Source organism: Poecile atricapillus, chromosome 6 (assembly GCF_030490865.1).
Source record: "Poecile atricapillus isolate bPoeAtr1 chromosome 6, bPoeAtr1.hap1, whole genome shotgun sequence".
Taxonomy (NCBI): Eukaryota; Metazoa; Chordata; class Aves; order Passeriformes; family Paridae; genus Poecile; species Poecile atricapillus.
Genome location: NC_081254.1, coordinates 19,075,002 through 19,099,631, shown reverse-complemented (window position 1 = coordinate 19,099,631; position 24,630 = coordinate 19,075,002). Strand labels below are relative to the sequence as shown.

At 58.5% G+C, this 24,630-nt stretch overlaps 2 protein-coding genes across 4 annotated transcripts in view; one reads left to right on the top strand and one right to left on the bottom strand.

Annotated features, from left to right (window-relative positions):
• Window positions 1-12,183, top strand: part of PSD (pleckstrin and Sec7 domain containing) — a 32,950-nt gene extending 20,767 nt beyond the window's left edge. Inside the window, exons 8-14 of the mRNA XM_058841742.1 lie at window positions 7,188-7,231; window positions 8,426-8,604; window positions 9,345-9,415; window positions 9,982-10,139; window positions 10,449-10,593; window positions 11,196-11,339; window positions 11,594-12,183. Of these exons, the coding sequence (XP_058697725.1) occupies window positions 7,188-7,231; window positions 8,426-8,604; window positions 9,345-9,415; window positions 9,982-10,139; window positions 10,449-10,593; window positions 11,196-11,339; window positions 11,594-11,833 (981 nt within the window). The 3' untranslated portion in view covers window positions 11,834-12,183. The remainder of the gene's footprint in view (window positions 1-7,187; window positions 7,232-8,425; window positions 8,605-9,344; window positions 9,416-9,981; window positions 10,140-10,448; window positions 10,594-11,195; window positions 11,340-11,593) is intronic.
• Window positions 12,184-13,688: 1,505 nt separating this feature from the next.
• NFKB2 (nuclear factor kappa B subunit 2) lies at window positions 13,689-24,480 on the bottom strand. Of its 3 annotated transcripts, none has more exons than XM_058841731.1 (24): window positions 24,353-24,480; window positions 21,460-21,642; window positions 20,357-20,467; window positions 19,946-20,024; window positions 19,433-19,473; window positions 19,232-19,330; window positions 18,830-18,981; window positions 18,111-18,217; window positions 17,804-17,962; window positions 17,611-17,715; window positions 17,389-17,474; window positions 17,125-17,263; window positions 16,926-17,045; window positions 16,643-16,828; window positions 16,338-16,479; window positions 16,097-16,211; window positions 15,688-15,895; window positions 15,428-15,597; window positions 15,178-15,280; window positions 14,835-15,064; window positions 14,556-14,625; window positions 14,273-14,445; window positions 14,085-14,196; window positions 13,689-13,991 (listed from the first exon to the last, which is right to left on the bottom strand). In XM_058841731.1, the coding sequence occupies exons 2-24, from the start codon at window positions 21,502-21,504 to the stop codon at window positions 13,876-13,878; spliced, it is 2,868 nt and encodes a 955-aa protein (XP_058697714.1). In that variant the 5' UTR covers window positions 21,505-21,642; window positions 24,353-24,480; the 3' UTR covers window positions 13,689-13,875. The 3 variants fall into 3 exon arrangements, with proteins under 3 accessions (XP_058697714.1, XP_058697715.1, XP_058697716.1); XM_058841732.1 differs by having other exon boundaries at window positions 20,357-20,401; XM_058841733.1 differs by lacking the exon at window positions 20,357-20,467.
• Between the last annotated feature and the right edge of the window lie 150 nt (window positions 24,481-24,630).

Sequence of the window (24,630 nt, the reverse complement as noted above, 5' to 3'; positions counted from 1 at the left end):
TTATCTGCTACTAGATAATACATGTAAACAGTCCCAGTTTTATGCAGAAGCAATGAAAACACTTGAAGAGCTTTCACAGCTGAGCATCACATCCCCCTCACTGCCAGTGCCTCACTATGCCCTGCACAGCACTGCTGCTGGAACTAAGGTAGTGCTACCTTACCAGCACTGCTGCTGGAAGCCCTTTCCTCTGTTTCTGAAAGCTCCCCTGGAGCACTGTACCCTGCAGACAGGGCTGCCCAGTTCTCCAGCTGAGATGTCCCCCTGATCAGGCGTGGAGCCATGCTGGGGATATAAGTACCCATATAATGCTGTGCCTGAAGATGCCCACATCTGCAGGCTTGGACCTGAACTCCTTAGGCCATATGACTGCAGCTGCCCATGCAAGAAGGAAGGCGGTGTAAGCAGGACATCCTTGAAGCTGGTGATATTTTGGTTAGCTCTTGAGATGTTGCTTTTCTCTTGACAGCGTGGTTCCAGCCCAGGCCCCCTGGGATTTCACTCACCATTGCGGATTGTCTGTTACATTTCAGATGTGGATTTGACCTTTATACGATTGATCACTTTGTGGAGCCTTAGCTCGTCCCCATCTTCCTTACTCTTTTAGCTTAACCTTGTGCTTCACTGGCCGGCAGAAACAACAGTAGGGCCAAATCTGGCCCCATTTCTCACCAGCACTGCTTAGCAGTTGCAGGAGTGAGCCAAATCTGTGCTGCCTTCCAGCCTAGGAGCCTGGAGCACGTCACAGATGTTAATGAATTAAGCCTGACAATGCAGTCGGGTCCTCGGGGGAGGAAAGTAGGATGGGCCCCCACCTTCCAGCTTGGAGGCACAACAGCAGGGCTCAGACGCTCAGAGTGCTGGGTAAGTGATTAGCAATGTGGGAAGAAAGCCCTGGCTCCCACCTCTGAGCTATAATCACAGGAACGCTTGCTCAGTCTAATTCCCCGGGCTATATTTTTTTTTTTGCTTGTTTCCCCTGGGAGGGATAGGCTGCCCTGCCCCTGTCTCCCATGGCTCCCCCGGGCCTCAGGGGCAGCCCAGTACATCTGATGTGCCAGACATCCATATCCCTTCTTCACAAGTCGTGCCAAATGATCACTATGCCGAGCAGTTAGGACAGAGTGGAAAATTTCCCCGTCTCCACCGGCTGCATCTCCTGCTCAGTCAAGCCTAATACCCATCGATCCTCGTGCTTTCTGCAAGGATGCCTAGCTCTTTGCTTCTTCACAGGAGCAGCTGCCTGAAGCATCTCTGTCCTGCCCTTAACCAGCTGGGTGACTGTAGCTACTGCTGTTTCCGGCCTGACCTGGGAGGGACAGGCAAGAGGCTTAAGTGTGGGGTGGTGGGCACTGAAGATGGAAAGTCTGAGCGCATCTCCACTGGGCGCATCTCCTGCCGGCTTTGTAGGTCCCTGGTGTGGGCCGGGCTGCAGCAGCAGCTCTGAAGCCTCCCCAGCTGGAACCGAGTGGAGGTGCCACCTGGCACCTGGAGCTCGGGAGGTGTCACAGCCGCGGCCCCATCCGGAGGGCACAGCCACCTGTTCTCACTCTCCGCGGGAAGGAGGCAGGGGCGGCCAGCTGGCGCCACCCGTGTGGCATCAGCGTCAGGGGTGCTGTCCCCCAGGTGGGATGGTGGGATGATCCAGGTGGGATGATCCAGGTGGGATGCCCTCCTCCGGCCGCTCGGCGCGGCTCTGCCCGGCCGGGCCCCGCCATTGGCTGCGGCGGGCGGGGCGGGGCCGCCCCGCCTCTGTCGGGAGCCGCCGCCGAGCCCGGCCGGCCCAGCCCCGCTTCAACAGGCGGCGGCAGAGCGGCCGCGGCAGGCGCGGCACGGCAGGGCCGGGCACGGCAGGGCCGGCGGGCTCCGCGCCGGGCGCCCCGCCGCCCCCCCGCCGCCGGCGGCAGGATGATCGGAGTCAACAGCATCAACAGCAGCGCGGGGCGCATGCGGTCCCGCTCCATGTGCTCGGTGCGCTACGGGCGCAACTACCGCGGCGTGGAGACCTTCTGCTACGGCTGGCCCCAGCGCTCCCGTACCCTCAAGCCGGTGCTCTACACCGACCTGGTGGTCAGCCGCATCCAGAGCCGCCGCAAGAAGAAGCCGGTAAGCGGCGGGTCAGGGGAGCGGAGGCCGCCGCGGGGGGATGCGCAGCGCCCTGCGCCCCGCTGGGGGACATGGGAGGGTGAACGTGCCCCCCGCAAAAGCCTCAGCCTCGGTACGGATGTAGCGAGCCCCATCTCTCTCTCCCGGCTGCTTTCTGCGGAGCCGGGTCTACACCATGCCCCCTCGGCCCGAGAGTCCCCGTCCCCAACTCTGGATTTCTCCCCCCGCCATCCCACCCCGATCACGGGGGTGGCGGGAGCGCGGCAAGACCTGGGTGACATTGCGCCGCTTACCGTGGTCTGGCAGCAGTGCTTGCTCGAAAACATCGCTGCGAGAGGAATCCAGGACAGAGCCGTACCGCTGGGACCTGCCCTACGGCTTAGCATAAGTGACAGGCTCTGCGGGCTCTCTGCCAAGGGTTGCGCTGCGCCGTGCCTTGGCCAGCCCAGCCAGGGCAGACCAGCGCTCGCCTGAGCGTCGGGGAGACCCGCAAGGCAACGCGGAGGGGTAGCGCCGCAGCCCGGCTCTCAGCCGAGCAGAGTTTGAGAGGAAGGAGTGGCTGCTTGGACAAAAAAGGGCTTTTTACTGCCAGGAGCTTGCTCTCTGTGGGCCGGTATCCGTTTTGGAGGTGTAAGGCTGGTGCGCATCTGTCCTAGGTGGGAAGAAGCGAACAGGCTGTCTCTGGGCGCGTCGTACCTCGGTGGGGTACCTGCCTCCGGTGTAGTAGCGGGAGAAGAGCCCACACCGGCCCCTCCTCGTAGGCAGGCTGGGGCAGAGCAGTCAGGGTTATCCCAGAGCTACTTGGGCTGCCCCTGTGGCCAGAAGCAGCCCGGCGGGGCTATCGGGGCCGTGCCAAGCCGCGGTGCTGTCATAGCGCAGTACGGTCTGGGGGCAGCATTAAGTTGTGACGCACTCGGATGGAAACATGCAGTTGGGAGATGCTCGGTCGCTGCTTCCCGCGCTGTGGGGCTGCGCTGGGAAGGGCCCGCTGTCCTGGGGGTGATAGTTGCCCGGGCAAGGAGTGGTTTAAATATTTTGAAAGAGGCTGATGCAGCCAACAATGCTACTGAGTCAAAAGTGTGGGTCCGGGATGGGTAGCTGTCACCTGCTGCCACCCATGACTGCAGCAGGGTGGAAGGTGATGCACAGGACATTGTCCCCGTGGCAGCCCATTCTACGGGAAAAAAAGTCTGTCCCCAAGTCAGTCTGCTCTGTGTGCACACAGGAGTGCCCTGCAGCAGAGGGGAGGGAGGGACACGGCGGTGTACGCAGCAGGGCTGGTATGTGCCAGGTGATGAGTTGTTCTTGAGCATGGCATGGGTTGTGCTTGCTGTGGAGGTACAGGAGGTATGGGAAGGGGTGCGGGGCTGCCAAGGTGAATTAAGAACCTGACATAGGTACAGTTCTATCTGACATACAGCCCTGGTCTGACCCTACTGTTTGGATTTGTGAAGCTGGGGCATCTGCATGCGTGGGGACCTCACAGTGCTTTGTGGCTGGGTGTAGCAAAGATATTTTGCTAAGGAAAAGCTGGGGACAGACAGTAATTGAGCTTTCATATTTAAATGCTGTCAGTCAAAGAGAGAAGTGGAATGACTGCAGGGAGGGTGCTTGGTGGCTGGGAAGCCTGTCAAGAATATCATAAACCCATGGCTGGTCAGAGGGCTGACAAGAGAAAGGGGGGCCTTGATATGCACAGAGCATCTTGCTGCATGGAGAGCTGAGCACCGTGTTTAGCAGAGGAACTAGCAGACTGGAAAGGGGATGTGTCCATAAGAATTCTGATGCATAAATGAGGCACTCCAGAAAGGGTTAAAACCCTCATCTGGATGCTGAAATCCCTGCCTCAACCTTCACCTCTTATTTGAACATTGGGCTCCAGCCATCAGTACAGTCCCGTACCAAAGCTGTGTTCAGGCCAGCTTGTTGCTCAGCTCCACAGACTATCACTGGATCTTGCCTCAGGTCTGATCTGAGCTGAGGAGCTGAAGGTGGGTGTCTTCTCCCTACCCTGCTTACGTAGGCTGTCCTCAGCAGGGCTGGCCCTATGGCTGGGCTAGAACATCAGAGCCACCTGCCTTTTGCCAGTGCAGCCTCTCAACTGTCCTTGAGACGTTTGGTAGAGCAGGACTCATGGAGAGCCTCTCAGCCTGTTTTTGGGAGGGAAAGCACCAAAGAAAGATGTTGATTCAGTTAGAAATTCCACTGGGACAATACATTCCTAGGTCTCTTCAGCATTGCGCATGTCTAGGGCAGAGCTGGCTGATTGGCCTGGCATGCTGCAACAGTGAGCTCATAACCCAGCGATGGCAAAAAACCCCATCCATGCTTGGGGTCGTCATCCATAGTGGCATGTGGCCAGTGCCCAGCTTTCTCTTGGGTAGTACTTGCAAGCTCAGAGATGCCAAAGAGTTGCTGTACTTTTGGCCCAGGGGAAATGAATGCACAGAGCAAAGAAAGTCTGGAGAGAGGGACCTGCTGAGTGATGAATCTGGTGTTTCTGGTCTCTGCTGACGTGGTTGTGAGTTAGGCTTCAGGAACCTGCGTCACCTGCGCTTCCCCAGCAGAAACGATCTGCGCACCAAAGAGCCCTGAATTTTGTGGACTGACAGGCAGTGGCTTTGCTACAGGACCAGAACAGCAGGGTGGGCTTTGTGGCTGGAATGCATTTCCTCAGCTAGGACTTGGGCTGAGTCCACCAGCTTTGTACCTGAGATTGTTCTTGGTTGGGGCTGGTGTTTAGCCAAGCAGAATTTTGGCAGGTTTTAAGTGTAGATGTAAAGCTTTGTGTTGCCCTCTCAGTCCCACCGTTTTCCTGTTTGCCTCTCCGTCTGCTTGCACAGGAGTGTTGAGCAGCCCTTGCTTCGTCTCTGAGGAGGGGTACTTGGCAGCCCCTGCTGGTAATGGGCTTGGTGGGATGCTGTTGGGGCTTGTAGCAGGGCAGTTGGAGTCTTTTGAAGCCGTAAGGCAGTTCAGCCTTTGAAGTACTCACCGAGAGTCCCAAAGCCCAGGTTTTTGTAACGCAGTACTCTCTGCCAGGCTGTTATCCAGCACTGTACCATCCTGAATTACTCCTCGAGCACCTTCTTCTATTGGCTCATTCACTCACCATTTTGCAGCAATCCTTCCACAAGCCCTGCACGGGGCGGGGGTCCTCTCCAGCCCTCCAAAATCCCTGCTCAGCTGGTTCACATCTCCCTTCCTTAGGGCAGGGAGCTGACACTTCTTGTATCACCAATGAGTCAGATGTAAGCAAAGGCACGTGTACCATTCTGCCTGCTCTTTCTGAGGTGCTTTTCTGCCATCCCCCGTGCCTACTACTCTGCCATTTTTCTTGGTCTCCTTTTTGTGTCTGTTGGTTCTCAGCATTTTTCAGCTGAATCCTCGGCAGTAAGATCCCTTCCCTTCTGTTTCCCATAGTGACTCCTTATCATCTACATTGCTGAGATCCTGCTTATCCCCCTGCTCTGCTCTCAGATTATGTTCTGCAGGGCTTTGGACTGCTTTTTTACTCCCAGATTCTTCTTTAAGTCTCTTTGCTCCTCTGGCTGCCTTGCTACCAGCCCACTGGTGGGTACCTCCTGCTCACAAGTTAGCATCCTGCCCCTCTGGCACTGGGACTGTATGAATGGGTCTGGGATCAAATCTTCTCTCAGGCTCTGAGGCCATTACCTCTTTATAGGTCTCCTGTCTTCCCAGGAGAGAACTGAACCCTACTTTCTGCCTGCTGGATTGAGACGATCCTTTCCCTCCTCTGAGAAACAAGCTGGTGCTATGCCAGCATTTCCCCGAGGGAAAAGTGTGGAAGGAGCTGGGTTCCTGCTCCATCCTGGCTGCTGAGCCTCTTGGGAGTGATGGATGTCTCTTCCCCGGACACCGCTGGGGCCTGTCTGCTGGCCAGCATTGCTGGGCCCCTGCACGCCTCCAGCTGTTCTTTCTCAGCCACCAGCAAGATTTCTCAGCAGCAGTCTCTGGCCCAGTGATGGATGTTGACAGCTGCATGAGCAGCCTGTGCAAGACTCGATTATTTTCCTCCATGGATGATGCCTTCCAGATCTTGCTCTGAAGTCCTCTGTGAGCAATGTATTGAAACCCTCTTTGGAGCCTCCCTGACTGCAGAGCTGTGCTGAGCACTGCTGGCTTGCGCTAAGCTCAAACTGGACAAACACTTGGGAGTGGGGCCCTTGAGTATCCTGCTGCAGGCAGGCTTAGCTTGTTCCTGTGCAGAAATAGAGGCAGCAGACCCTGCCTTGCTCAGATGGGTGGTGTTTGGGGGTGCTGGGGACAGGGTAGAGACAGGCCACAGCCACTCCAAGCACCTGCCTTGACCAGCCAAGAGGATAAGGTCTTTTGAGGGCCTCATAAAGGACAGCATGCCAGGGTCCCTGCCAGTGCAGGGTGAGCACCATGCTGAAGTCTCTCACAAAGTGTGCTCCTGTGGGAGCAATGCATTGCTGGGGTGTGCTGGGTCCTGCCATGAGCTGGTCTCTGCCAGCTAAGGGTGGGTGGCTGACTGCACTGAAGTTGATGGCTGTGGTCTCTTGTGACAGGGAGCTTCTGGAGGCCCTGGGGCAGGCTGAGGTTCCACTGAGTGGGGTGACGGCATGCACCAATGAAGTCTGTCCCAAAAGCTTGCTCTCTTTGGGCTCAGGCCTTCTGAAGGCTGTCATTTTTACCAGCCTGGAACACCTTGGAACAGGGAGAAACAGCTCTCCCAAGCACTTGGAAATGTTAGCTGTGCCTCACCATTACACTGCTAACACTGTGGCACTGTCACAGGCAGGTAGAGACAAAGGGTAGGAGAGGGCAAAATGTCGGGGCCATTCCCAGCATTTCTTTGGGGTGTGGGGGGCTTGTAGATCCCATGGTCCCCAGGACAAGGTGTCTGTAATCTTAAATCGAGGTCAACTGGCTAGCCTAGCTAGGACAGGGCTGGACTGGAACGCTCTGGCATGGGGTTACCTGAACCTCCAGGGTCCCTGAGCTAGTCTGGCATGCCTCCTCTGTTCCCCAGAGCAGACACCCCCCAGCCTGGCACCACTCTCCTGCTGACCCCCCCACTCTTCTCTCTCTCTCTGCAGGCACTGTACGGCTCCATCAAGAACGAGAAGCTGCAGTGGGCCATGTAAGTACCCCTGCGGGGGATGCTGCTGCACAGCACTGAATCCACCCAGCCCCGGAGACTGCACAAACCATGATGCTGCAGGGCAGGTCCCCTGTGGGGATGAGGGAAGGAGAGGGAGCTTGGGATGGGCTGGGCTGGGCAATGTATCCCTGGCTGCTCTCAGCACTCCGGTGTGCTGGGGGAAAGCCACCTGAGGGTGGCTTCTTGCAGCTTTGGCCTGGGTTTGTGCCTTGGTGGCTGTGCCCGGGATGGGAATAGACAGGCTCTGGAGGTGTTGTGGCTGTGCCAGGGCCCCACAGGGTGCCTGCACCCTCACCCACAGCTGCCATCTCCAGCAGCAGGAGCAGCAGCGCCTGCGCTGCAGGGATTAATCAGCCCGGTGCTACCCAGCGCTAAGCGATGCGCTCGACCGCTGCCATGGAGACGCCAGCAGATGCTGAGGGGTTTAATTAGCAGCAAGCGGCTGAGGGAGTGGGGAGGCAGCAGCTCTGGGCTCCCACATCTTCCTGCGGGCGGGGGGGAGCGGCACGGGTGCAGCCTGCCCAGAGTGAGAGGCCGTGACCCAGTGGAAACGGGCTGCCTACATCATGCCTGCACCTGCTCCTGCCCTTGGATGGGACTGCCCAAGGCCTTCCCATCACAGTGTCCCTGCACCCCTTTGCCTCTGGCTCTGGGCCCTGTGGTCTTGCTGCCATCCTTAAAATGCGGGGACCAGAGCCTGCTTCTCTCCTTGTGGGTGTGGTCCATTCTATGCCCTCCTTCCTGCCAGCCGGTGACTGGTGAGCCTGTATGTCATAGCTGGGGGGCTGTGGTAGTGCCAGGCCTTGGGAGTGCCAGGCTCCTCCATCACTCCTGGCTCATCAGCCTGGCTGGCATCTGTTGCACCCCTGCCCAAAAAAACCTTCTCACTCCCTGGGACGGGCTGGGGTCCCACCTGAATCAGCAGCAAAAGCCCAGTGCCTTGTCCTTCAAGAGACCAGGCAGCACCTCAGCTGTCTAGACAGACAGGTGCATGGGCAAGGCTAGGTTTGGGATGCTCACCAGTGCTGATGGAAGACTGCTCATTCTGCCCTGCTGCTCCTAGCTTCCCTTTCAGAAGCCAGGCCTAAAAGTGGCACTGACCAGTGGGGAACTTGGTATCTGCTGTCCCTAGAAAGGTAACAAACTCTTTCCCCACCCAAATCTGATTGGCAGAGATGAGGAGGAGCTGAGAAAGTCCCTCTCGGAGCTGGCGGATCCCAACCCAAAGTCCATCAAACGCATCAGCAGCTGCAGTAACCCCTTTCTGGACTTCTCCCAGGACTCCAGCATTGCCACTTACAAGCACGGGCTGTTAGTCCGCAAGATCCACGCTGATCCCGACTGCAAGAAAAGTAGGTGCCTGGGGAGCCCATGGGCATGGGCAGGAGTCACATAGGGTGATGTCCATCTGTAGCTTCATGCCAGCCTCCAGCATCAGTGCTCTGTCTGGCTGTGCCAGGCATAATTCAGCCCTCAGGCTGGGGAGCTGGAAAGCCTCTCCCTCCCCACAGCGCCTGGGGAAGGGGCAGGCAGGGTGGGGGGGTGGGGTCTCTGGGGGTTGCAGCCCTGCCACGGGATCGTGTGGATGAAGAGAAGTGTCCTGTGGTGTGATAGACAAGGCACACAGCGGGCTGCAGCTGGTTAGGCACTGCCAGGCACGTTCACCATATTCCCCATGAAATCTCTCCTAAGCCCTGGCCGTCTAATGCTGCCTGGATGTGATTAGATGCAGCCGCCCTTCAAAGCCAGCAGTACCTGGCAGGCAGCTCGCTCTGCCTTGTCCCCATGCCCGAGCACGGAGGCAGTGGCGAAGCCGAGCACAAGCAGCGAGGCGGGGAGCGCAGGGGGGGCCGGGGGAGCGCAGCACAGCGCTGGCCCCGCGGGGCGGCAGCGGCCCCCCTGCCAGCAGCACCATCTGCCAGCCACGCGGCCTGCACGGGCTCAGGTGCGCGGGGACAGTGCTGGCGTGCTGCCCGTCCCGGGGGTGGGGTGACGTGCGTCGTGGCAGGGCTGGCTGGAAGAGGCTGGGGGGGGCTCTTCCCCCTGCTCAGTTCTGAGGCTGATGTCTGAGCTGCTCTGTCCTCCCCGGCAGCACCCCGAGGAAAGCGCGGCTGGAAGCCCTTCCACGCCATCCTGAAGGGAATGATTCTCTACCTGCAGAAGGTAAGCAGCAGGGCCACCCACACCAGGGAGAGGGATTGTCCCCTGTCCAGAGAGTGGGTCACAGCAGTCTCCACAGCAGTGAGAGAGGGCCTGCAGCACACAGCATTGCAAAGCCTGGCCTAAGCAGACTCAGCACCCTGCGTGCCTGAGCTGTTGCTTGGGGACCTGGTGGCATCCCTGTTTGGTGCTTGGTACAGCTTGGACAGTGAAAGGCGCTGCTGAGAGTGCTGCGTGCAGGGGCCTTGGCTGGGAAGAGAGGGGCACCGGAGTCTTTCCCCTGAGTGGAGGGTTGGGCTGTACATCCAGTTCCCTGCAGGCACACACAGAGAACTGGGGGCAGTGGGGATCAGCCCCCTGTGCTGTTGCCAAGCCTATGTGCCTGGGTTTTGCAGCCTTTCTCCAGGAGTATAGCGTGAGCTGGAAGCAGAGTCTGCAGCTGCCTGGTGGAGGGTGATCTCCAAGCCTTGCCACAGCCAGCACTAATCTGCAGTTCCTGAAACCTCATAGAGCTGACTCACGGTGGGGTGCATCCCTGAGCTGGCTCTGAAACACCCCATGATTTGCAGGAGGAGTATAAGCCAGGGAAGGCACTGGCAGAAGAGGAACTGAAGAATGCTATTAGCATCCACCATTCGCTTGCCACACGGGCATCTGACTACAGCAAGCGACCCAATGTCTTCTACCTCAGGACAGCTGACTGGAGGGTCTTCCTTTTCCAAGCACAGTGAGTCCTTCAGGATTCCTGGAAGGGCCCCATGCTGGGGCACAGGAGCTCCCCTGACTTGAGAGTAGGGTGGGATCGGGCTTAGGGCCACCTTGCTCTCTCCTGTCCTGGCCCTTTCTGGAAGGAGAGGAACCTGGTGTCAGTGCTGAGCTTTGCCTGGCTCCTCTTCTTCTTACCCTGCTGGGCTCAGGTTAGCTGTGGGTAGAGTCCAAGATGCCATGGCTGGCCTGGGGGGTCAGACCTTGTCTGCAGAGCAGATCCTTCTGTCTTAGACAAAGAGCCCATCTGTATTTTGGCCTTTTTTCCCAGGAACCCGGAACAGATGCACTCATGGATCACGCGCATCAATGTGGTGGCAGCCATGTTCTCTGCACCCCCCTTCCCCGCAGCCATCGGCTCCCAGAAGAAGTTCAGCCGCCCGCTGCTGCCCAGCTCCTGCACCAGGCTGTCTCAGGTGGGCCACAGCGTGGGGGCAGTGGTGAGCCTGGGACAAACCCCCAGATCTGCCAGTGGCACGTTCTCCTGGGGAGGGATCTGTGTGCTGCCATGTACCCAGCTGCCTCCCCAGTGAGGTGAAGGGCCAAGGGGGACACAGAGAAAAGGGGTACTGAGTCTGGGGGCAGTTAGGTCTTGTTTCTGGCAGTGGGGCTGGAGTCAGATGATGGCTAGACCATGGAGGAGAAAGTGGTCCCCCATCATGGCTTGAAAGGTCCTGCCGGGGACCTTGAAAGGCAAATGACTGGGGGGATTAGCTGGCACTCGTGCATACCAGGGCAGTTATTCATAGAGCAGAAAGGATTTAAAAAAACACCAGCCTAGTTTTAGAGGGATTAAATTCTTCTGCTTTAAGACTGTAGTCAGCCCCTCTATGAGGTGAGACCAGATTGCCCCCAAGAGCCTGTGATTTTGTGATTAAAAAAAAAAAAAAATCAAACCCAGCAGCAGAAGCTGAGATCCTGGCTGCTTCTAGAAGGGGAAAAACCTGTTCTGTCCCTGGCCAGCTCACACTACCAGGGGTACAGAGCAGGGCATTGATATGGTGCCACCATTCCCCAGGAGGAGCAGATGAAGAACCATGAGACGAAGTTCAAGACAATGTCAGCAGAGCTGCTGGAGCATCGTTCTTCACTGCCTGAGAAGAAGGTGAAAGGCAAGGAGTACGAGGAGCTAAAGCAGAAAGAAGAGTACCTGGAATTTGAGGTGAGCTGGAAGATTCCCCCCTCTGCCCTCAGGCCCTCTGCCCCTACCTGTTTGGCCATCCTCAGTGATGGGATCAACCCATCCCATCAGCTGAATTACACTGCCACTGCCGTGGTCTAGGACCACGAGCATTCCTCTGCCCCGGGATGCTGGCTGGGTTGGAGGGACCATGAGCATCCCCCCCTGCAGGGGTGCTGGCCATAGAACAGTACCCAGCTTGCCAACCTCTCTCTCTGCTGCACTGTGCTCCTCAGAAATCCCGCTATGGCACCTATGCCATGCTGCTGCGGGCCAAGCTGAAGGCTGGCTCCGAGGACCTGGCAGCATTTGAGTCCACCCTCTTTGACACAGCGGGTGGGGAGGATGATGGCCTGAAAAAGTCCCGCTCCAGCCCCTCACTCAACGCAGAGCCCTCCAGCACGACCACCAAGGTGAAGCGCAACATCTCAGAGCGCGCTGGCCGCCAGCCCCCTGGCCACCCCCAGAAATCGTAAGTGTGGGGCCTCAGCTGCCTGCACTGCAGCTCTGTTCCTGTTCCCCCGGCACGGGGGTGGAGGCCGTGTGCCTGCCGAGACCCTGCATGTGTCCATCTGTCTGTGGCACGAGCTGGAGGGGGTAACAGCCCTTCTGCAGCTGCCAGCACCAGCCATGCAGGGCCATGGCCCCTCCACCGGAGACAGTGGCAGAGCAGGACGGTCCCCAGTCCTTGCCTGCAGGAGCTGCCTGGCCCCATCAGACTTGTTCCTGCCCCTCCTTGTCCTTGCACTTGGATGCAGGACCTACTCTTGCTGCCCTGGGGAGAGGGAACAAGTGAAATCTACCCGCTGGGCTCAATTCTTCAATGACTTAAAAAAAAAAAAAAGACAAATGCAGCAAAACAAAGCCAGTGGCCGCTTCTCCAGCTCCATTGTGCCATGGGGGTAGATGGGAGGGGGCCAGCCGTAGACTGTCCCCTCTCCTGGGGCTGGTGGCCAGGGAAGCCAGGACAATAGCACCTGCTCCCTTCCCTGCCACCTCAATCACCTCTGCACCCTCCCCGCTTTCTTACAACTTTTGAACAGTTTTTGTGATACAGTTTTGCACTTTTTAGTACCAGACTGAGCTGACCACCAGGAAGGTTTTTTTGGGGGGCTACTTTTGATGCTTTTTGGGAACTGTTTAAAAAAAAAAAAAAACACAAACCCAGCCATATCTTGTAGGCACTGCACTCTGGGGGAAAGATGTTTTTAAAAGGACTCAGGGGGCAATCCAGCTCCCCATGCCCCCGCGCTGCAGCAAGCTGAGCGTGGGCTACTGTGTGTACTGCTGCTGCCTGCTCCCCAGCTCCACTTCAGCACCAGCAACCCTTCAGGGTGACAGCCCTGTGGCTCTCAGCACCAAGGAGGCAGCCTTGAGATGGCAGCACCCATTGCTGCACATGTGGCTGCATGGGAGGCTGATGCACCGGTGCTTCATGACCCCCATTTCCCGCTCCCCACTGCTGGCAGCTTGGCCCCATTTGCAGGAACCTGGGTGTGAGCATCATACCCAAGGCATGCTGGGCAGCAGTGTGTAAGTACTCCCCGTGGGGTGGTGACCCCTGGAGCCAGGGTTGATATAGGGGTGTTCCCCTGCCCTATGGATCCAGCACAGGCTGGAGCCAGCTTTTCTTCCCATCTCTTTTCCAATGTATGGCTGGGGCCTCAGAGGCTGCCAGCAAAGCCTGGTCTGCAGTGCTGCAGTCTTCGTGCTGCAGCGGCAGTGGTGCAGCTGCTTCTTCAGCAACAGGCTCCCTCCTTGCCAAAATGAGGGGCAGGCTCAGACAGCCCTCACCACTTCAGAGTGGACTGAAGAATGATTGTCCAGAGCAAGGGGCAACTGATGAGCACGGCTGCAGGATTGTCCAGAAAGGGGTCCAGGCAAAGTGAAGGGCTGTGACCAGGGGCTGGCACATGTGCAGTTCTCAGCCGCCTGGGACCTGGCTGGTTTCAGCACTGACTTTGCGAATGTGTCAAAACTTTTTATTCTGCTCTTTTGAGTCTATTGCAAAAAAAAAAAAAAAAAAAAGAAAAAAAAAGACCAAAAAAACCAAGAAAAAGAAAATCCACCCTTGCCCCAGGTGGCTTGGGAGTTGGGGGGGGGGAAAAAAAAACCTTTGTACAGCTTCTTCTCTCCATTACTGAAGTAAAACTCACTCTTCACTTCTTGGGTGTGCTGTGGTTTCTTCCCTATGGCTGGGGACAGCCCTGCCACTGAGGGATGCTGAGGAGGGGCTGGCAGCTGTCTCCTTGCTGCCAGACTTCCAGATCCAGGCAGGGTTCAGGGGCGTTAGTGCCCAGCTCACTGCTGGGGCTAGAGAGAGGCAAAGACTAATGGAACCTGTGTCCTTTTATTCAGAAGAGGGATCATTAAATAAGAGCAGAGACGGGCAGGAGCCAGCTGCATCCCATCCCCCTGAGTCCAGGCAGCCGGACCCCAAGTCCAGAAGGCACTTGCGTGGGCAAGGCAAAGGGCAGTGCAGCTCCCTGTGTGGTCACAGGGGCTGCTGGCTGGCTCCTCAGTGCACCTGTGGCTGCTGGCTGGGGGGCAGCTCACCCCCTGGCTTCAGGGCTAATGTAGGCGCCTGCCCCTCCTCCACCGACTCACTGCCGTAGGCACTGTCTTCCTTCAGCTCTGCAAAGCAATCCCCGGCTGCTCTTAGTGATGGGGCAACAGGGAGGCAGCAGAGACACTGCCTGCCCACCAGCCCCAGCCCTCACTCTGTACCTGTGGTTTGCAGCTTCTCCAGTGCCTCGGTTTTGTGGAGCATCCTCACGGCGTTGTGGAGCCCCATAGAGTCCAGTGCCTCCAGCAGTCCCCCCAGGCTGCCACCTGCCAGCTGTGGACAGAGGGCACTGAGTAGGGCTGATGGCCGGACAGGCAGCGGGGGCAAGGCACCCCAACCAGGCACTGACCTCGTAACTGCGCAGGAGGCTGGCACTGGGCGAGGGCGTGTCCTTGTAGGTCTCCACGAGGCTGCACAGCCCCAGGCGCTTGGCCAGCTCGATCCAGTCTGACCCACTGCAGTCCTGGTTCAGCAGCTGCTCCAGCCCCTGCAGTGCCTCACTGTCCAGTGACAAGACCTTCCCTGTGTGGAAGAGGTACCCCCATCACAGGCTGCCCTCCTTGTTGTCAGGAGGGTGTTACCCTGCCTAGGTGTGGTGCTTTTGAGTTGGGGGTGGGGAAGGGGAGGCTCACCTGGCTGGGGGGCAGTAGGCAGTTCTGTCTCGGGCCCCTGCTGGGAAGCCTGCAGAAGGATCTCCCGCACCTGCAGACAGACATGGGTGTCAATCTTCCAAAGGACTGCCCAGATCCCCCACTCCCTCCTCACACTTTGGATCTCTGCAGGACACAGAGGAGCACAGACATCCTCACAGGAGCATCTCCTGGAGAAGAGACTGCCCCATCCATGCCATGGCCTGTGTAGAAACATTTCCAAAAGAAACACGCACGAGTTTGTCCCGGTGCACCACACACCTTCTGGCTCCGAGTCAGGTCCAGGGACGTGTGGCAGCGGCGCTGCCTCTGCCCTGCCTGCCAGTGTCCCTGTGTGGAGAGCTTGGAGGTGGTGCTGTGCTCTGCAGGCAGGGCTGGCTCCCCCAGCTCCATGGCCAGCTCCTGCTCCTCAGGGTCAGTGTCTGTGTCGCTACTGGCCTCTGATGAGGATAGGCTCATGGGCTCGTCGTTCTCACACAAAACATCTGCCCCTGTCGGGAAAGGGTGGCATGAGCCCGGTCCATGGATCTGACCTTGTGCCTGGCACCACCTAGCACAGGAAGCCAGAGATATGGGGAGGGAAGGAGGAAGGGCAGTGCCTTACCAGCTTTAAGGAGGAGTTTGGTGAGGGTGGGGGAGCCCAGGCCAGCAGCCAAGTGCAGGGGGGTGTTCCCAGCGAAAGTCCGGCTGTTGATGTCTGCTCCCAGCTAAGAAAGGTGTGAGGCCATGAGGATGGACTGCCTGGGCACTGCTCCTCCTACACCCTGTCACCCCAAGGCCTCAGGGGAGCCCCCACTTCTGCCAGGAGCCAGTAGGACGCTGCACCCCATCCCTGTCCCACAGCCACTCCATACCTTCTTCACCAGGTGGGTGGCTATGTTCAGGTTCTCCATCTCCACAGCCAGGTGCAGTGGGGTCCTCCCACTTTGCCTCTCCACTGCATTCACATCTGCTCCTGTCCTGACCAGCAGGTCCAGGCAAGCCAAACTCTTTGCCTTCACAGCCAAATGCACAGGCAGGAGGCCTGAAAGATGGGGATAGGCTCAGCAGCCTTCTGGCCAAGCCCATGATGGCACCACTGCGGTCCTGCCCATCATCCCTGAGCCACACTCACCATGGAAATTGGGCAGGCGGAGCAGATAAGGGGTAGCTGAGCCCAGGTGAGCCAGTAGTGTCCTCAGCATCTCTTCATCGCCAGCCTGGAGTGCCAGGTGCAGCAGGGAATTGCCATAGCGGTCGAGCAAGGTTGGGTCAGCGCGGGCTTGCAGCAGGAGCTGGACCACTTGGGGCTGCTTGGTGATGACTGCCAGATGCAGTGGCGTCTGCAGGACAGCAGCACATCCTCAGCAGCGTGCACAAGAAGAACCAAGTCCTGCAGCACCATTCTCTCTAGTAGCTGCAGCTTGTTCAGATCTGCAGGCTCCCCTCAACAAGAGCAGCGACAGGAGCCCCCAGGGTTGGAAAACGGGAGTCAGGAACTACTCCCAGGGAGAGAAGAACTGGCTGCTCTGAAAAACATGTACCTGTTGCAGATTATTGGAGATGTTGATGATCTGCTGGCTGGGGATGCTAACAATGATGTCAATCAGCTGCTTGATCACTGCTGTCTGTTCATGGATAATAGCGAGATGCAAAGGCCTGTAGAGAGAGTGAGATGGCCCCTAGCTCAGCTCCATGCTTCTCCAGGTACTCCCTGCTGCCCTCAGAGCCCTCATAATGGTGTAAGACCCCCATGCCCTCCCTTCAAACCCCTCGTGTTCTCACGTGTCTCCGTTCTCATCCTGTGACGCGGCCAGGTGCCTCTGGACTGCCAGCAGCATGCGGGGGTCGGCGGTGACCGAGTAGTCGAGCAGGGCATGGGCATTGCGACGGGCTAGCGCCAGCATCCACAGCTGGCACAGCTGGGCTGGGGGGCAAAGCAGGATGTCACCTCCAGGAGCAGTAGCCTCATCCACCCTTCTGCATCCACCAGGTGTGGGGAGCAGCACACAACCCGAAAAGGTCCCCAGTCCACACCTCCTCTCCTGAGTGATGTGCCCCAGCCCTCCCTCAAGCTCAGCCCCTCCTACCGTGCTTCTGCAGCTCCTTGCAGTATGTGCTCTCTTCTGCAGGTGCCTGCCTGTCGCTCCCAGGCCCCTCTGCCTCGGGGCCCTTCATCTGCACACCCCCCTGGTAGCTCCCCACTGGGTGGGGGCCAGATGAGTAGATGCTGTTGTAGGTCAGCCCAGGGGAGTATGGGAAGCTGAGGTTCCCACCTGCAGGGCAAGGCGGTGGATGGGTGAGCAAAAGGGAGCCCCTGGGGCCAGACCTCAGTCACCTGAGAGAGGAGGGGGAAGAGGCATCACCACTCACCTCCTCCAGAGCCAAAGCCCCCGGCCCCCCCACCGGCCCCCCCCATGTGCGAGCCACCACCAAAGTGCTGAGGAAACTGAGGCAGGACTTTCTTGCGTTTCCTTTCCACTTCTTCCTTATCTGTGGGGAGAGAAGGGCAGCAGGGTGAGAGGCAGCCCCAGCAGCAGGGGACATGCCAGCCTGCCTGGGTGGTGCTCACCTTCCACCACTGGGTAGTAGGTGAACTGCTTGGAGTCACTCACATCCCCTCCCCGCTTCCGCTTCAGCTGCAGGAAGACGGTGACAGGACGGTCGATCTTGGGCTTGTGGTAGGGGGGTGTGCGGAAGACAATGGCATACTGTAGGCAGGACATGATGGAAATGAGGTTCTGCTCATCCCTGGAGTTGGAGATGGGGCTACCTCACCCCACAGGACATTCATCTGCCTTGAAACAAAACAGGACACTCCCCACCTCCCCTGTACCTGCTTGTGCACATCTGTAGGAGAAAAGTCTCCGAAGGCCTGCCAGCCATTCTCATCATCCTCATAGAAACGCACCTCAATGTCATCTGGGGAGAGAAGTGGCACTGGCACCACCTGTCTCCTTGCCCCAGAGAGGCTCCAAGGACACAGACCCCTGACCACCCATGGGCCCCGGACCTCTCCTGCTTCCAGAAGGTTTTGTCTGGAGACAATGGCTTTTACCTTTCTGAACTTTATCACACAGTAAGTAGACTTCGTCTCCTCCCCGCACGGAGCCTGCTGTCTTATCCATCCGTGAGATCTTCAGGTTGGAAGCTCCAGGGGACTCTGCAGAGCAAGAGGTATTGGGAGTCACTGCACAGAAATCCTTACCCCCTCCTGCCCCATCCCTTTCTTGGACTGGCCCCACACTCACTGCTGTCATGGATGGGGTCTGAGATGACAGGTTGGAGGGCCAGCGTGAAGTTCCCACTGCTGTCACGGAGGTAGGCGGTGAAGCGCAACCGCACAATGCTCAGGTCCATCACCTTCTTCAGTTCCTTCGCCTCCAGCTCGATCTCACGCAGCTCCACTTCTGCCAGGGCAGAGGGACAAACCACCAGGCTGTATGGGGGGACAGTGCTACAGGTCCCCTTCCTGCCCAGCCCAGCCCCACACTAATCCCAGCCCGCAGCTGTCAGCCCACGGTGCCAAAGCCCATCAAGTCCCCAGGCTGCCCTCACCTGTCAGCAGATGGTTCCTGTTGCGCATCTTCTGCTGCTTCAGCTTTTCCTTCATGATCTCCATCATATTCTTCTTGGTGACATGGAGCACACCCAGGTTGCTGAACCTGAAGAAGAGAGAACCTGCTGGGATCTGGAAGCATTAAGGCCAGGAGCAGCAAGCCCAAAGGAGCACATACTCCTGCAGCGGGGAATGACCTGAGCAAAGAGTGGTGCCACTCAGGCAGCAGGGAATCAGTGTGTGTGCAGCTGAAGAGGAGCAACCACAGAGAAGAGGAAAGGAGCCCCAGAAACTCTGGGTTCCCACAGGTGACAAGTCCAAAGGGCTGTCAAAGACAAGACCAGGAGGACTGAAGGTGAGAGGAATGCAAATGGTACTGAGCTGAGCCAGGGATGGATATATAAGAGCAACTGCAGCAGTTGCAGAATAACCCTGTGACTCAGGCTGACTTCAAAAGTCATCTGCAAAACTGGGGAGCTGCAACCTCAAGGACAGAAGCTCAAAATAAGCTGCATGTGTCAAAACACAGAGACAGGCAAAATGCTAAGGAGACAGAGCTGTAACAATGAACTTGTCTAAATACATGCCTGACCGCATCCAGCAAACCCAGCTCCAGGGTATACTAACCCCTATCTTCTCCCCATCTCATAAGCTGCAGGCAGCACCCACAGCCACCTCACAGAGGCAAGAGGCCACCCTGGGTCCTCCTTGCACGTACTGAGCAGTCATGTCCTTCGGTCCCACGATCGTGACACAGTTGCCAGCCTCGTTGCACTGCTTGCCCACCAGGCTGTGGGCGTGCACACGGGGAGGGTCACTGTGCGTCACCAGGTCTACCTCGATCCGGGCCATCCCTGTGTAGTTACAGATCTGCAGGGAAGAAAGAGATGGCAGTCAGGTACAATAAGCCAGGAGTCTGAAGGATTCTCTACATATCCCTGTTATCCCTCCCCATGGCCACCACCCCTCCCTCCTGCTGCAGCCCTCCCATCCCTCCAGCACCGGAAGACACACAAGACTTTATTATAAATTTCCCCTCCTTCCTTCAAGGCTCCCTCCTGATGCTCATGCACCACTGGCTGAAGACACCGCTCCATCCCCTTCCCATGGCAGCGCTCACCTTGACAGTGGGATAGGTCTTGCGCCCCTTCTCACTGGATGCTCCCGGCAGCCCCCCATGGGAAGGGCCCTCGCAGCCGTACCGAAATCGGAAACCCCGCTGTGGAGACAAAGAGCGCGTCAGCCAAGGGTGGCCAAAGGCTGGTGCCACAAGAGCAGCAGGTGACAGTTACACCTGTCTTTGCCCAGGTGGTGTCCTTACCTGCTTTGGCTGCTCAATAATGACAAGGTAGGGACCTTCCACTGGAGGACAGAAAGGAGAGGTACCAATGAGAAACATGAGATAACCAAAGTGCATGTTCTCACTAAGGATGCTGGAGATAAAGGGACAGTATTGAAGGTGATATGATCCCTGTCTGTCCCATGGGGGTCCTCAGAGTCCCCAAACCCTGTGCTGTCACAGGCCAGCTGGGAACAGCAGTCAGAGTAGCAGGAAGAGGAGGGGAGGGCCAGAGGATACTCTATCACTCGGGGAACAGGGACACCCAGGAGGTCACAGCCCAACCTGGCAGTCCCTCGTAGGCTGAGCAGCAGGGCCAGATGGAACAAGCCCCATGCTGGTGGCACGGGGCAGGGATTCCCAGCTAGCCCACAGCGGGACCAGTAAGGGCAAAGCCTGTGGTGCTTCTGGGAACTAAGAGGCGTGAGTCAACCTGCTGGGAAACTCCACTGCAACTGGGAACCCCTGGAAGGGTACAGCCAGAGGGGCCCTTACCTGTCTCCATCAGGGGCTCCTTCTGCTCCATCATGTGGGAGCCAAAACTGAAGTCATCATAATCAATCCCATCCAGGCACTAGATGGTGGGAGGGAAGATGAGTGTGATGACTGTGTTGGGGCTGGAATCCCCCAACTACCTTGGGTGGGTGATGGCAGTCTGTCGCAGAACCCCATCGGGGCAGGTACAGATCCCTTCCCCCCCCCCGGGAAGAGACGTAGGCAGGTGCAGAACCTTCAGTGCCCACCCTGGGGGCTGACACAGACCCTCCCACCTCCTACCACGGAAGCAGGCACAGACCCCCACCTCCCACCCCACCCGTGGGGTCGGGCACTGTCCCCTGCCCAGCTCCGGGGCCGGGGCCAGGCAGCGACAGCCCCCGGGGCCGATCCGATCCGTGCCGCACTCACGGGCTGGAACTGCTCGTCCATGTCGGCGCGGGGCCGGCCGCCGGCCTGCGGGGACAGCGGGGTTGAGCGGGGAGCGGGGCTGCAGGAAGGCACCGCCGCTCCGGAAAGTCCCTAGAAACCCCGCCGAGCCGGGAAATGACGGGACCGCGCGTCACCGGCCCGCCCCGCCCCGCCCGGGGCACGGCCCGACCCGGCTCGGGGCACGGGACCGGGGACACGGGGCACGGGACGCGGGAAGGCTCGGCCCGGCTCGGCTCGCAGCGGGGCGAGGCTCGGCCCGGCTGCTCCTGCGCCCGCCCGGGACAATGGGACAGGCTGTCCCCTCCTCGCCTGGGAATTTTGGACCCGGAGCCCCGGGCTGGCTGGAAATCCCGGAGCACTCCCGCCCGTCTCCCCAGGCCATTCTCGCCCGGGCGCTGCCTGGCAGCTCCGGGGCGTCAGATGTGCCGTATTTTCCCCCCGGGAGTAGGGAGGGATTTTCCCCTCTCCGTTCCCGGCCGCCTGTCCCGCTACGGGTGCCAGTCCCCGCTGCGCTGCCATCAGCCCTTCTCCAGCAAGACCTGCAGTGCAGCACGGCCGGAACCAGCCGCCCGCGCCAGAAAGCCCCGCAGCAGCCCCTGGGTGCCCCAAGCTCCCTACCCCACATCATCCTATCCTGCACCGGGATGTGTCTCCCGCACCGGGATGTCGTCTCCAAGCCCCTATGGACTCAAACAGGAGTCGCCCCAAAAGTGCCGTCCCCAAGCCCATTGGCTCCCCCCTGGACAGGGGAATCTCTCCAGGACTCCGCAGACCGAAGCAGAGTCTGCGGCCCCTTGACAGGCACCCAAAGAGGTGCTTTCCCTCTCCCCAGTTTCAGCTTACACAGCAGCCCCTGCATCCTTCCCCCGAAGGTGGCCTGAGAGAGGCATTCGCTATCCGTGTTCCCATTGCCTCCTTCCCACTGGCTTCAAAGTGGAAGCGGCAGTCCCAGAGCTCCCTGTGGGAGCATCTCCCACCGCCCCAGCACTCGGCACTGGCCGCTTCCTGCCGACCCCAGCAAGGCACTGACAGCAGCAGGGGCGCTTCCCGGCCGCTCACAACACTCACACCCTCCTACTCACCGGGGAGGAAGAGGCTGGTCTCAGCAACCCGTCCAGCCCCAGCATGGCCACAGGGACTGCAGTACCACAGACAGGAGTTCCGCTGGGACCAAGGTCTGCCCGACCTCAGAAAACCGCCGGTGACTTCTAGCAAAGGGGCAGGATCAGAGGACAACCTACGGGCACGCTCCGCATTTCTTCTCACTAACCAATGAAAAGAAAAAAAAAATCCCGTATATGATGCCCTCATACCATGAATTTCTGAATCAGTGGTTGCTGCAGGTCCCACTCAGGGGATTTTGGGTGTGTGGGAGAAGAGGGGAAGGAAGGGGATTGTTCAATCCGTGCGTGACTCATATTCTTCAGAAGCTGAACAGAGCCTTTTCAAGATTTTTCAGCCACTCAAGTCTTCCAAAGGGGTTGCCCTGTGACCCCAAGCCCGAGGTTTTTTCCGCTTGGCCTGCTGCCTAAGCACGGAGATGCATCCCGGGCAGCTGTACAGCCTGGGATGTGGGGTCTGTGGGACCTGCAAGTGCAGGGGAGGGTGCAAGGAAGGTGAAGGTAGAGATTCAGCACTGCAAAATGAGGTGGAGACCTTCCTCCTGCCATTCTGCAGGGGCTTTCAAAGGCCTAGGAACATGGACACAATCCCCTGCTGGTCTGTAAGAAGCAGCACACTACCTGCTGTCAGGATCCCACCGATCATCCCACCTGGACAGCTTCAGCCTGCCACCACCAGTCAGCCACCCCATCTGCTGGCACAGATCTTCCAGAGAGGTGAACAAAGGGACAACCAACCTTCCTCAGTGTGCTGGGAAAGTCACCTACCCTACCCACTGAGTGTGGTGGAGGAGCCCATAAGAATGGACTGTGCCCCCTGAGTAGCACAAGTCCTCTTCTCCCGTGGCATCAGCTCCATTCCCTCTTGACGGATTTTCACAGCTCGCTCACTGCTGCCTGGGACACTTCCACTTGTTGCAGCAAACAGCATGACTAAAGAATGTCATGGTGTCATGCCTGTGTCTCCCCATCCCACACAGCTCTGGCTCTCTGGAGGCTGCCAGCCATATTCCTGCACACTTGTGCAGTGTGTGCTGCAGGAAGCCCACCTTGCTTGCTGAGCAGAGATGGTGCCACCTTCTTCCTTGTTCCTGGAAAAGCAACCTCAGGCAACCTCAGACCTGCTCTCAAGGTGAAGTCCTGCCTCCTGTGCCAAGCAGCATGCCTTTCTGGCCCCCTGCCTTGGGGTTTCCCCTAGGAGTGTAGCACACACTTTTATCCCCCACACATCCCAGAAGGGAATGCATCTCTCCTTCCTCCAGCAGTAGCATACCCAACACATCTGCCCTGAATCATGGGCTTGAAGTGCACACCTCATTAGCTCAGCTAATTCCTCCCCATCTTCACACATTCCTAAGGTTCAGGAAGAATTCTCTGGGCATTGCTGGGAATGGGGGGAAAGAGCAGAAATCCAGCTGCAAGGCACTGCCCAGAGCAGCACCAGCTCCCTGCCTGGAGTGCAGCACTGCCACAGCACCCTTGCCAGATAGCACAGCCTCCCTGTGCCAGCCAGACTGCTTCAATTAAGGGCCAGCATTTGGCAAGCAGTGTGAGTTAAAGCCATTCTTCCATGCCTGCAGCTCCTTGAACGTGACCTAGTAATTCAGGTGCTATTTTCTTTCCTCCCATGACAGTCGGCTGACTTGCCGAGCTGATGCCCTGCAGGCAGGAGGGAAACATACGTCAGCCTGAGGCAGGAGTGTTTAGTAGCCATGGGAAAGGGTGCTCCAGAAACGCAGGAGTGCAGCCCTGCTCTGAACTGCGTTAGTGTACAGCTGACATGTTCCAGCCACTCAGCTGGCTGCTCCTCTGATACACTCTTCCCTTCGCATTTTGATTTCCCTGGGGTCTGCTAACACCTGCAAACAATGGCCCTAAATACATGGCCTTGTTTCTGCACAAATCCTGTGCTCTGCTCCATCCCTGGAGTCCCAACAGCTACTGGCAAGAGGCTGCTGAGTCTCTCTCATATCACGTTCACAGTGATTTTGCTCTGAGACCCTTCCTGGAAATGAAGTCCTCGACCAGCAAGCATGGCAGAGAGAAATCCTCTCCCTGAAAGCTTCCTAAGCCTTCCTCTCCTGACAGCCTGCCTTTGAGCACTGAAGCCATTTGTATATCTCTGCATAAAATGCCTTTACTCCCATTGTGGCTATCAAGTTGGTTTTGGCAAACCCCAACCACCCACTGATCTTCTGCTTTTCTCCTCTAAGGGCCTGTAAATCAGCTCCTCTGCTGTTATGAACTATTAATCTGGCTGTATGCCTCCAGAGAACCCCTCCCAGCGTCAGCCCGGCATTTGCTGTCTCTCTCTCTCCAGTTTCCACTGTTCCCGCAGTACCACTACCGCCTTGGTGCCCACGGCTCCATTTGGGCTAGAGCTCGTCGAGCCTGCGGGCACGGACGTGACTCCTCTCAGAGCGGGCAGCAAGCCAGCCCTGCTCCAGCGCAGGCAGGGCACAGGACGCGAGAGGGAGAGCTGCAGGATGGGGCAGAACCCACCGGCAACATAAAAAATAAGGAACTTCCCCACCGGCAGGGAGAAGGGTGTAAGTACCAGCGCTGGGACCTGGTATCTCCTCTCCCCTCCAAGACAGCAACTGTCTCTCCAACCTGGATCTTCCCAACATCCCTTACCCCAGCTGGCCGCATGGGCGGCCCAGAGGCAACCAGGGACCGGCGTAGCTGCTGGAGCGAGAGAGAGCCCAGGACCCTTCCGCTGGGACGGGCAGCCCAAGCACAGGAACTTTAAACCTCTGGACCGCTCAGCTCCCTTTCCCTGGTTAGCGTTCTCCCGCCGCCGCTCGGGCGCGTCCCCCCGGCACCCCCAGCCCGGCCCGGCCCGGCCGCTTACCTTCACCCCAGCTTCAGGCCGGCCACCGCGCCCCGGCCGCGGTACCGGGAAAGTCCCGACCCGACTCCGCCTCCCGGGACTTCCCGGACCCGGCTCCGCCCGGCGGAGACAGCGGGAGGGCGGGCCAGGGGACCCCCGAAAGGACGGGCATCTCCAGGCTGCTGCATGGCGGCGACATCGCCTATCCGCCACCTGGCTGGCATGCGGGTCAGGGAACCGAGCCCCGGGCTCATGGCTCTCCTCCGGGGTGGGGACAGGACCCTTCACCCCATTCCCAA

What these genes read in the sequence shown, in the direction of transcription:
- NFKB2 (XM_058841731.1), bottom strand. Translation starts at nt 21,504, where the DNA reads ATGCTGGGGCTGGACGGGTTGCTGAGACCAGCCTCTTCCTCCCCG. An exon ending in CAGGATGAGAACGGAGACAC is followed by an intron (nt 16,212 to 16,337) that starts GTGAGAACACGA and finishes CTCTCTCTACAG; the next exon opens with GCCTTTGCATCTCGCTATTA. An exon ending in TCTCCAATAATCTGCAACAG is followed by an intron (nt 15,896 to 16,096) that starts GTACATGTTTTT and finishes GCTGTCCTGCAG; the next exon opens with ACGCCACTGCATCTGGCAGT.